Below are 13,024 nucleotides of genomic sequence, written 5' to 3' on the forward strand. Positions count from 1 at the left end.
TAATAATAATATCAGAGAGTGTAATGGATATTGCACACCTCAAATTTCGAAATCCAATGTTTCATCCACCATCAAGGTTTCATGAAATCCAACTCCATTTTCATCATAGCTACCAATCCAGGCCTTAAAACAAAAATCATGCAGGGATGCTTGAATATTGTTACTCATTTTACAATTTGAAATAAGCGTGCACATACTAATAAAGTTTAATAATGATTTTTTATAAATTTATTTTTTCAAAACAAATATATAACATATCAAAAATATCTTTATGCATATCAAAAATATCTCTATATACTTAATCATTACTCTCTTCGAATTAAAATATAGAACATTGATAATTAATTTATAATTTTTAAAAAATATTGATTGAAACTTTAATTTTTTTAAAAAATTACATTTTTTCTGTTTTATCGTCATTAAATACCCTATACAAATACTTTAATAATGATAATTAAAATTTTAATTTATCATTTTTTTAAAAAAAGTAGTAAATGAAGTAAAAATATAGTTAAAAAAGAAATTATAAAAGATACTTAATGTCCTATATTTTTTACTAAGGCTTTTAAAAAATGTCCTATGTCGTGATTTGAAGGGAGTACATTGCAATATTATTTCAACTAAATCCACTTAAAAGGTAATATTAAAAAAATATTATTAATAAAATTTTATTTTTTATTGTCTTATATTTTGAAACAATAAAATAATTCTAAAATTGTCATATAACTTGAAATGGAAGGAGGAAATAGTTTCGATTCTAGAATTTTAGTTTAATTCTTAAAACATCATCCAAAGCATATAACTGAAACTCACTCTCAACGAAAACACTTATTATTTTAATGCTTACATCATTATTTTCAGATAAAATAGAGAATGAAAATTCCAGTGATAAAGTAATAACTAATAATGGAACAATGAAAATTAAACGAGACAGATTAGATCACACAAACTGATTTAAGGTCATACTACATCATAATAATGTTAAGCCAGTATAAATGATTTGGGATATTGTTAAAATCCTAAACCAGAGAACTCCAAAATTGAATGAAGCAGCCATTGAAGCATAGCAAAGCTTCCGCACCCCAACCCAGTCTCAGCATAATACTCAACCTCTAATAAGGGATTACACCACCAAAAAAAAAAAATATATCCTAAAGATCAGAAAGTTGCTCACACAAATGCTATGAATTGAAGGTCAAAACCTTTCTGCCAATCTAGCAGTAACTGCTCGTAGTTTTGAATATACCTTTCCCGCTGGTGACCCCAAGATTAAGCTACAAAGAGAATCTCTAGCAATCTTAATGTTGGCAAAAGATCCTAATATGTGAATTTTGGTATCAGCAATCACAATCCGAGTCTTTGTTGCATTCTCAATTGCAAACTTTGTTTTACCACCTTTACCGGATAATCTTCCAATGGCGCGAGACAAGTGGTCACCTCTTAGTGTTTTAACATCCTTGATCTCAAAGGACTCAACATAGAGCTCATCCAAACGCAAAAGGGCGACTGCATCTATGACATCGAAGCCCAACATGAAAGCATGGACAAAATCAGCACATTTCTGCAAGTTGCTGATATCAGGTGTATCTTGTCTTGTCTTCAACTCAACCTTTCGAGCCTTTAGATTCATACGAATGTCAATTTTCATCTGTTCGTACACTGGAGTGTATATTTCCATCCAAGCTTTCTTGAGAGGGGTATATCGATGTTGTGGAACAGACACCTTCCGGAATTGAACTCGACCATCAGACATTTCATGAGGTTTCAATGGCTCAAACTTTGGTTTTGGTGGCAAAGGTTTTGCATCAACTTCCATGGATGCCTCCTTTGACTGCATTATGCAACTATTCCAAGTTCATTTGAAAATGGAAATTGATTTAGAACCCACAGATGCAGAAAACGAGCAGTGTTATAAACTATATCCACCACTGAAATTAGAGAATTTGAGATACAGCGTTTAAGGACATAATAAACAAGCTTTTGTTAGCATGCTGGAACTGCATAAGACTAAATCTTAGTCATGTCTTGATTACCACGGTCAATATAACTACAGTCTGTCAGCCAATACCTGTACTAGTATACATCTAACGCTAATGCACTACAAACTAAAACAACAACCTCAGTGCCAGATATTGAATTTCAAATACAACGTATTTTCTACACCATTCTATGTCAATAAAGAGAGGCCTTGGTTATGAATTTGCATCAACATTCAGCTAGATAACATCACAAAATGTCCTTTCCTGATGGAGAAAAGGTTTGATAAATTGAGCCATGACAACTAAATTTATCCTTAGATGACTGCCAAAACAACCTCATCCTTCAAGAATGTCAAAAATAAACCATGTTAGTCCATTGAAACTCTTGAACTAGGTATAGGAACTCCTATTCCTCTATCAACAAGATACAATATGAAAAAGGCAATAAATACAAGTATAGCATAGATTATAGAAGGGCACACCCCAAGGCCCAAATCCAGGCACATGATTCAAATCCAATTGACTTATGCAGTAACACTACGCAAATTCTCCAGTGTCAAAACAACCATAATGGCACATTGACAAGCAGCAAGGGTTTTGCCATATTACTAATTTACTATGATAGCTAGTTCAAGAAACAAAGTCATATTCCACAAATCTACCAGATCATGCATCACAAACACCTTCTAAATTGTTAGACACAACTCGAGCCAAGTCATTTACCAGATCATGCATCACAAATACCTTGAGAATTTTCTAAATTGATGATAACATAAAAAGATTAGTAAACAGAAAGCCAATACACAACATTGCACAATGAAACAATCCAAAGCATAAAAGTCGATAGTAATCAAAATGTATAGAGCAGAATTATAGTAGCCGATTACACACCATTGAAGCAAAAACTAGCAAAAAGAGTGTTTTTTCTCTCTAAAAACGAGAGTGAACTCAATCTTTATTCAGAAGCGTCAATATTCAAACGATTACACGACCAGATTCGAAGCCAAATTAAAATAAAAAATTTAAAACAAAGCAAGAAACGGCGCAACGGCGTCCGACACAGAATTGACAAGAACGCAGGAAACAGATGACGCGGGAATAAATTCAAATCTATATTCAAATCCAGATTGAACAAATCAATCTCACCGGATTTTGGGGTAGTAAAAGGCCTAGAGTTCGAACCCTCTTCAATACCCGACAACAACACCGCAGGGCTGACGGCTGACGGCGGCCGATGGCGAGCGCTGGACTAAGTGAGGTCTGTCTGTTCGTCGCCTATGGAAAATGGATCCCTAATTCCCGGAACAGAGGGGTTATAATATAATTTATATTTATAATTTATAATTAGTTTTAAAAGGAAAAAAATGACATAGAAGTAATCTTTCGTCTGAAATAAAATATTTGGAAATAATTAAAATATTTTTTTAATTTTATTTTTTATTATCATAAAAATATTTAATGTAGTTATCTTATAATTTAAATGTAATGATAAAAATATAAGTATATTTTACTTTTTTATAATATAAAACAATTAACTTTTCTTAAGATGTATAAAACAATTAAGATTATCATACAATAAAAACAGTAAGGGATAAAACCAAATTTGCTAGACTAAACTGGATCAAACCAAAATGATGAAAACTTATTACAACAAGATCTCTGATATGGTTTTCTCTTATAAAACCAATTAGATTCAATTTTGTATGCTTGTTATTTGAATCAACTGAACCACACTGAATTGAATGTGGCAATATATTTTATGATGCATTATATTAATATATTTTATTGTTTTCACTTCTCTTCTATAACAAAAGTTGATGTAGTTGATAAAAATTTGACTCGTATTAAAGGCCATTAGTTCAAAGTTAGCTGCCAATATAAGGATATTATTAGGGAATAATTTATAAATATTGTAAGTGTTCTTTAAATTTAGACATATACTTTGATCTTGATGAACTTCCAAAAACTTTTAAAATCACACTAATCTATTTTTTTTGTATATATATATATATATATATATATAAAATGAAATGTGAGGATCTCAAATTGGCCTATCACATAAAATGATCATAAAATGGGTCAATTCTTTCTTATGTTTGTTTTTGGATACAATGTCATTCTCCCCGAACATAATATGAACCCCTTATCGATGGTTCCTTATTATAAAATAGAATATGACAATCACATCTTTGATTCTCATTTCACTGAGCTTGCAGTTTGTGTAGCTATAAAATAAAAAAAAAACAAGGTGAAAGATTTTTATGTTGCTTACTCCATCATGGCACATGACGTTAGTTTCCACAATAGCATCTAATCCACCTTTTAACATTGGAGGCCACGAAGTAAATCAATACAAGACCACATTATGTCAAAGAACGACTGAAAGCACTCAAAAGCTGGGAATATAGGTTAAACTCAAGGGGTTGACCACCTAACTCGCCAAAAAGTACGTTGGTCGGGTAAAATTATAGTCTGAGTTATACTTAATAATATTATTTTTAAGAGTTATTCCGCCACACTGAATTAATTAACAGCAACTTCTTAAGATTAAATAAACTCTTCCTACAAAAAGTGAGGACATATAATAACAAAAATTTCCAAAATATAAACTTAGGTTGTACCAACACCAATGAAGCAAGGTGATAGAGGAGAAGAAAAAGCTTATATTCGAGACTTTCTAAAACATGTGACAAGCACTGTTTTTTATAGATAGATATCTCAAAAATCGAGCAATAAAAACACATTAAACATGTTTAAAAATAGTTTCATGCAATAATGGGGTTTTATGTGTGTGTGTGTGTCACATTAAACATGTTTAAAAATAGTTTCATGCAATAATGGGGTTTTGTGTGTGTGTGTGTGTGTGTGTGTGTGACAAGCACTGCTTTTTATAGATAGATATCTCAAAAATCGAGCAATAAAAATACATTAAACATGTTTAAAAAATAGTTTCATGCAATAAAAACACATTAAACATGTTGTTTCGCGCGCGTGTGCGTGTGCATGTGCGTGTGTTACAACATAAATAAAAATAGATTGGGCTTCATCAGGAATCATCTTTGAGTCCTTATCTGTTCAACTTGATCCTAAATGTTTTGATGGAACATATTCAAGGAAAAATTCTCAAATGTATGCTCTTTGCGGATGATATAGTTCTTATAGCAGAGACAAGAGAAGATGTTAATTGGAAACTTGAGTTATGGAGGAGGACATTGGAGTCAAAAGGTTTCTGTTTGAGTAGGAGTAAGACGGAATATTTATATTATAAATTTGATAAGAGACTATTTGACAATAATTTGGAAGTAAAATTGGAAGATCAAATTATACATCAAGTGAAAAAGTTTAGATATTTGGGAGCCATTATTCAAAATGATGGCGAAATTAGTGGAGATATTTCACATAGGATTCAAACTGGGTGGTTTAATTGGAGAAAAGCTAAAGGAGTTATTTGCGACCGTAAGGTGCCTAATAAACTTAAAGGAAAGTTTTATTGTACTGCTATCAGATTGACAATGTTATATAGTAGTGAATGCTGGGCTCTAACGGGACAACAAGAGCATAAAGTTAGAGCAACAGAGATGAGAATGTTACGATGAATGTGCGGACATACATGTAAAGATAAAATTCGAAATGAGCACATACGCGAAAAAGTGAGGGTAGCACCTATGGAGAAAAAAATGGTAGAAAATCAGTTGAGATGGTTTGGGCATGTACAAAGAAGACCAAGGGAGGCACCAGTGAGAAGAGTGGAATATATAACTTTGAGTTCGATTAAGAGGGGTAGAGGAAGGCCTAAGAAAACACTCTTAGAAGTTGTTGAACGCGATCTCTTAATTAATAATATTCCTAAAAGCTTGATAAATGATAGAGCACAATGACGTCTTGCAATCCATATAGCCGACCCCATCTAGTGAGATAAAGGCTTGTTGTTGTTGTTGTACAACATAAATTAATTTAAATAATATTTAATATTATTAATTTACAATAATTCCTTTTGAGATATTCATAAATATTTTATAATATCAAACAACGTATCACTTACCAATCCATTTAAAGGTGGGCTCATTTTTTATAATTGTTCTTTTTTATTTTCTTTTAAATTGCAAGACTACTTATTATGCTTTCTAGTTGATATATTCATTTGACTTTCTTTCAAAAAAAAAAAAAGGAGGTGGGCTCATTTGACTTTCTTTCTGTCATTATGAGCTTACTTGCTAACTCATGAGTTGGCCCCTTTTTTTTGGATTAAGATTCATTTATATTTTTAAACTTTTTTTTCAAGAAATGTTGAGCATCTTATACTAATAAATGAAATAAATTTTCTCTTAAATTATTTTTTTGAGAAATTAAAAGCTATTTTAATTAGTCACCCGTTAACTTTGACTTTTTTCCCCTAATGTGGCATTCGCATGAGGTACATACATAATGATAGGTAAGATTTTAACCATATTTTTTAATATTAATTTGTCCCTGGACTGAGCATTGGACACCTTAAAGTTTGTTAAAATAAAATTTAATAAATTTTGTTAAATTATTAAATATTTTAATATTTACTAATTTAAATAATATTATTTATAAGTATTTATACAACATTCATTAATCATTTTTGTAAATATTAATAGCTCAAACTAGTTATATAAAAATTTATAGACGATTTATAAATTGAGTGTGAAGATTTATAAATAATAATAACTTGCAAGTTGTCTATAAATTTGTGTAAAATTAATTTGATCTATTAATATTTTTAAAAAATAATTTATAAAATTTGGATTTTAACAAAACTTCAATGCGCCCATTGCTTTTGAAAAAATGTTTAAGGATAAATTAATATTAAAAGATATGATAAAATCTTACCTATTAGTGTGCGTGGGTCTCACATACATGACATATAAGTAGAAAATGAAAAAGCTAACAAGTGACTAAGAGAAGGGTTTTTTAAATAATTCTGTTAAGAATAAAATATCAATTTAAATTTAAAAGATTAAAATAAAAAATAATAACTTATCAACTTTAGACTTAAGTAGCTTTGTTACTGTTTTGTTATATTGTGTATAATTTATCCATGAATATTTTATTTACTTGTAAATTAATATCTCAATTATTTTAATATTGCTCTGATCATAATCATATATAAATATTTGATATATTTTAATTATAATCAAGTTAATTTTAATTCATTTATTGTTAGACTACTAACTTAAAATTATTGCTTCAATTAGTTCAAAATTTATTATAACTTTTGGGAAACTATACTTTTTATTTTTAAAAATATAAGAAAAATAGCAATTATTATATTATATAAAATTATATAATTATGAGTAAAACACTATTTTTTAATTATTTTTTCTTTAACTTTTTATATTGTTGAACCCCTACATAGGGGTATTTACTTTAGTTTATTTTTAATTTTTAACTAAGTCTAGGGTGGATGATAACTAAATAATTATTTAAAAATATTGTTCTATTTATTATATTTATTTAGTAGTAAAACCAAAAATTTGTACATGCCCAAATTTTATTTTTACTTTAAAATTAATTATCTAATTTTATAGTTATAAAATATATATTTTTGGATACGTAGATGATGTATAGGACTCAAAGTTTTTTTTAAGAAATTGGGTCTTAAAATATAAAATTAATATTAAAATATATTTTAAATATTATTTTGAGATATTTTATAAATTAAAAAATAATAAAAATATGAAAATATAAATATTTTTAATTTGTTATAAAATAAATATAGTAATACACTTAAATATATGATATTTTAGTATAAAATGACATAAAACTAAAAAAATTAATGAACATTTATTATATTATATATATATATATATTTTAAAAATTTATTTTTTATATTTAGGTATTCGGGCCAAACTTGAACCCGATTGGACTTGGCTTGAATTCTCTTAGGCTTATTCGAGCCGAACATTAAAAAAGTATTTTTTTTGCACTTGGCCCTAAATATTTTGGGAGGGTTTAGACTAACTGTCAAATTTGACCTAAATTACCAACTCTACTTTCTTAGCAAGTTTTGAGGTTAATTTAATCATATAATTTATAAAAATATAAAAACAAGTTAAATTTAGTTTATAAAAATTTGTCATACAATTTGAAAAGCTTTAAAAAGATTATTTGAAAGTATTAAAAAAGTAGAAGAAGAAGCAGCCACCAACCTCTTATGGCAATTCGACTTGGTATTTTTCCAACCAACTAGGAGTCAGGCCAATTCTATCTCGCCTAACTAACTGGTGACACAAGGTAAGCCAACCCACAACGTGCAAGTTAGGCCCACACTACCACCTTATGGGACATGGGCAATCGCTTTCTAAAGTTGCAGCTAAGCTTAATGCCTTGTTTGGTACATTAAAAATGATTTTGATGGAAATAAAAATGGATATGAAAGTGGGGATGAATATGAGTTTTAAAAATATGTTTGGTATGTTTATAGAATTGAGAAATTATTTTTATTTAATATCAATATTTAAAATATAAAAAGACTAAAATGCCCTCATCTTAGAAAATTGCTCCAACCATGAAATCAAAGATGAATGGATACAAAACGAGCAACCATCAGAGGAAAATTGATAACCACAAAAAATAATCAAACACTATTATAGTAGAAACCGTGAGCCTCATGGAATTTGATTACTAGAATGGAGGGGAGATTTGTGGAGGTTTGTGATTTGGTTGCTCAAAGCCTCAAACCCAAAAATCAGATCTGGATTGAAGAAGGTTGCAGGAGTGATCCGAGAAGGGTTAGAGTGGTGGTCAAGGTTAGAGCTTCGAGCTTCAAAATTAGAGCAGGCACAGAAAGAGTCACCTTCAAGCGTCAAAAATGGAGAAGATGCAGAGATAATCTATTCTAGAAAGAGGCAATGAAGGTCGACAACTCTCTGACATTGTCCTCGTCTTCATTGTACATGGAGGCTGATGAAATAGAGTCTCTGAGCTTTAGTTCTTCGACAATGTCTTGGGTTTTATAAGATTAGCCATGGTGTCAACCAAATCAAGCATTGACTAGATTGTCGCCTTCAAGTACTAGATCAAAAATTGAGAGGGAGGAAGGGAGGGAGTTGAGGGTGGTGCGAGATGAATGTTGGTAAAGACTAGCGTTGATGGTGTTGTTGCTATTGGGTGTGAGATGAGTGCCGGCAAAAATAGTGGTGGGGTGGCCGGGGATGTTGAAAATTGGGTGGGGTTGTCGAAGTGCGGGGGCAAATTTGTCTTAAAATTTTATTAATAGTACCATTCCATAGAACCCATATCATTTCCATGGGTCTTCTCATGGAATCCAATTCAATCAATTTTGGTGGAATTGAATTTAACATGGAAGCCAAATTTATGCATACTAAACTAACATTTTTTTCAATTCCATATCCATTTTCAATTACATGCTCTGAAATCTAGTGTACCAAATGGGACTTAAAGAGTTTGACAACTCTTTTGTGTGTATGAAAGTGGACAAGATGAACTATAAAGCTTGATTGAAGTCAAATGGTCTTTCTCCTAGTTTAAGTGTTTCTAGTCTCATTTCATGATACTATGTCCTTTTAGTCTCTATTTAATGCTTAAGGATACAAGATTGAAATAGTTTAAGACTTTATGGGTCCATTGTTTTAAAGAATCACAAAAAATGTAATGGAATGATAATTGAGATGTCTCTATTGGTTATGACATAGGGAATGTTAGATTTAAATTAACTTTTATATTTATTGTAATCATCATAAAAATGAAAAAGTATGTAATGCCCCCTTAAAAATTTTTTCCCTTCAAAAATTTTCCTTTCCTTGAAAGTACTCTATGAGGTCCGTTGAAGATGAACCATAGTGAACCAAATGGTGGAGATGACATTACAGACCTATTGAAGAGGGAGGAAGGGAAGCTTAATGAAGATTAAGATGGGACAGACAAATGAGTAACATAACATGATATAATGGGCATTGTAAAACCTTTTTTTTTTCTCTTTAAATGTAATCCCCATTACCACGTGAGGTAATCCAATGTACTCATGTAATGGCCTTTATCTAGCTTTAGCATCTCCAAACATGAATGAGGGAAACGCAACATGCATGGAACCCAACCAAAAGGTCCCAAAGTATTGATGTTGATTTTATGTTATAGACTTCTAGATTCAAGTTGATGACTATAAATGTTGGAGAAGTAATGTTTTAAAGTTGCAATTTCATATTGTTGCATTTCTATGCATATTTATCTTCTATGATTTTATGTTATTTGTTCCTCAAAATATCCATGATTCAATTTTTAAATGGTAGGACATTTCGTTGCTACTAAGTGGGGCTAAGTAAATTGCTGACCAACTCAATAAACTTGCTCATTTCGATTGAATTGGGCGAGTAAAAACCTACACATTTGGAAGAATATATGGGCAGGCTTGACAAACAAAAGGGCACGATAAGTTATAAGCTAGCTTGACTTGCCCATATATGTATGTACATAAATACATACATATGAATTTTTTTTGTTTTAAATTAGGTTCGTGTGGTGTATAATGTCTAGGACACTAACAACCAAACACAAAACTTAAGACCAACTAATTAGATTTACAAAGGTACCAAATAAAGATAGGATCAACCTTAACTATTTAAAAACTTCAAGAATAAATTTTAAGATAATTTAAGTAAATGGATCCCAAAATAACTTTAAGTGTGGAAAATATGAAAATTCAAGCCCTTAAAACACTTAAAATCAAAGTAAGAATAATTTAGGGAGCATGAAAAGTGTTTAAGCATTAACAAGAAGTTAAATAAGGTCAAGAATACCATTTTTGCAAAATGGAGTCAATCCACCACAGCCAAACCATGTCTTGTGGCACAAAGGCCACTCGTCATAGCTAAAAGTATCATTCGCCACGACTAGCTCGCAAAGAGCCATTCATTATGGCTAATTAGGCTTTCCAACGCGACCAACAAGCCATGGCAACAATTGTATGACAGTAATGGCAGCTCCAATTTTCAACTTTTGGGTGTCTAACCTTTAGTTCTGGTCTCTGAGTAAGGTGATCCAAATGCTCACAAACAATTAAACAAACCATGTAATGACACCAATCTCACCTCAATTTGGTATCATATGGATATTTTGGGACAGCACTAAACATGCATGTCATACTATTCCCCAATTCAACCAAGCACCACAACCCAAACTTAACCACTAACTATAACAGCCCATCAATGAATAAGCTATATGCAAGCAAAACATGCTTAACCATTTAACATGTCAAAATATCTAGACAAAAATCATTAATAATGCACTTGCATGATAGGCCTCATTAACAAAAACATCATGATGGCCAATCAATAAAAATTGCCTAAGTTTATGATGAGCTCATGCAAATGAATCATAGTATGACACACAACACCCTATTGTTGGCAAGATAAACATTCAATTACATAGACTAAACTAGAGACTTCACAAGATGAAGTTCTAGTCTCTAGTCTTTGAAACTTCCCCCTTGCCCTTAGCTTTATCACTCCTGGAAAGTATTAACAAAAAAAAGTGAAACTATATAATCTCAGTAGCCAAGCAATTTAATTAAAGTGTGGCAATCTTAAACAAGCATCACAAACACTCATATTTGGCATCTCACAAGTTAACAACAATGCATCAATAAGGTATTTCATGTAATCAAATACAATTATCTTATTCTCCTCCTTATATCTTCTGACCGAATTCATGAGTTAATAATTCATGTAAGACCACACCGTATGACTAGATTAGCCCTGCTCTCCGATTATGAGAGGTTACCTAACTAAAGGCTCCCACATCTACTCTCAAACCATGGATTCTCCAGTCAACCTGGCTATTTTCACTTCGCCAAAGCTTTCGCTAGGAATGTAGTTGTTGTCATATTTAAGGTGTTGCTTCCTTTATTCTCTTTTGTGTTTAGATATTCAATAGGACCAAGGCATAAATGAGTTAGGTTTGAGGGATATCACTGGTTTGACGGGGTCAATCCGATTTTTTTTTTTGGATTTTGTAATCTATAAATGCTATTTTCACTTCGCCAAAGCTTTCGCTAGGAATGTAGTTGTTGTCATATTTGAGGTGTTGCTTCCTTCATTCTTTTTTGTGTTTAGATATTCAATAGGACCTAGGCATAAATGAGTTAGGTTTGAGGGATATCACTGGTTTGACGGGGTCAATTCGATTTTTTTTTAGATTTTGTAATCTATAAATTAAATTCCTTAGCCATCGCTGCAAATCGCTATGGTTGAAAACTCCTATTGGGTTGCAACATCACAATGCCCAAGTGTTCTGCCGTCTACTTTCTCATGATTCTTTGTTAGGTTTTCGCATGTTTCACTGTTTACTTTTTGATTTTTCTATGTTTTGGGATTTTGCAAATCTATAAATATTGAATGAGCAAATGATTTTGAAGTATGGATTTATTGATTTTATTGTTTGATTTTAATGATTGTGACTAAAATATGAGCCCACAATTTTCAATTTTGTTGAGAGAAAGAAAGAGGACGGATGGCATTTTTTTTCCCTTAAAAAATGCTACGCCTATTTCAAAGGCATCTAGTGCCACATTGGAGGCAGTACAATTGAAAATAGTGGAGGGATCTTTAGGAACATGGGGAACTATTCTGGCAGCTATAATTGTGGGTAGTATGAATGTTGGAGGTGGTGTAGCTAGAAATGGAATGAGTTCTAATAATGATCCATTTGGTTGGTTTTGGATCCAAACAATCTGGCAGTCTTAATTCAACTAGCAAAGCAAAAGATAATGATGTAGGGGATGATGGTTTTAGGCATTTTCAAAGTGCAAACTGAGCTCAAAGATGCTTTTTCCTTTTCTTTTATTTTTAATTTTTAACATATACCAAATGACTGCCAACATGATAATATAAGTTCAAACTAACGATCAACAGAGTTTTATTTTTATGAATTGTGTTGCTTGTAACATTTTTATTTTACTTTCTCCACTTCATGTTGCAAATAAAGATAGCTTTTGATGACTAAAATGATTGGGTTGGACTAATAATCCAATACAATCTAATCCAATCACCCAACCCAATCTTGTC

General features: G+C 31.1%; 1 protein-coding gene across 7 annotated transcripts in view; it reads right to left on the reverse strand.

The window, feature by feature from the left end:
- Positions 1–917: 917 nt before the first annotated feature.
- Positions 918–13,024, reverse strand: part of LOC129301960 (uncharacterized) — a 38,521-nt gene continuing 26,414 nt past the window's right edge. For 2 of the 7 annotated variants that reach the window (XM_054940604.1, XM_054940600.1), the window contains one exon: positions 1,705–1,844. Coding sequence is in view for 3 of the 7 variants with exons in the window: in XM_054940608.1 (XP_054796583.1) it covers positions 1,196–1,837 (642 nt within the window). In the remaining 4 variants the exon portion in view is untranslated. Of the gene's footprint in view, positions 1,845–3,125; positions 3,272–11,181; positions 11,470–13,024 lie in introns of those variants that run through there. The other 5 variants (XM_054940603.1, XM_054940599.1, XM_054940610.1 and 2 more) reach the window with 4 other exon arrangements.

This window comes from Prosopis cineraria, unplaced genomic scaffold, assembly GCF_029017545.1.
Source record: "Prosopis cineraria cultivar Desert tree isolate PC_DT_omini unplaced genomic scaffold, ASM2901754v1 PC2, whole genome shotgun sequence".
Lineage (NCBI taxonomy): Eukaryota > Viridiplantae > Streptophyta > Magnoliopsida > Fabales > Fabaceae > Prosopis > Prosopis cineraria.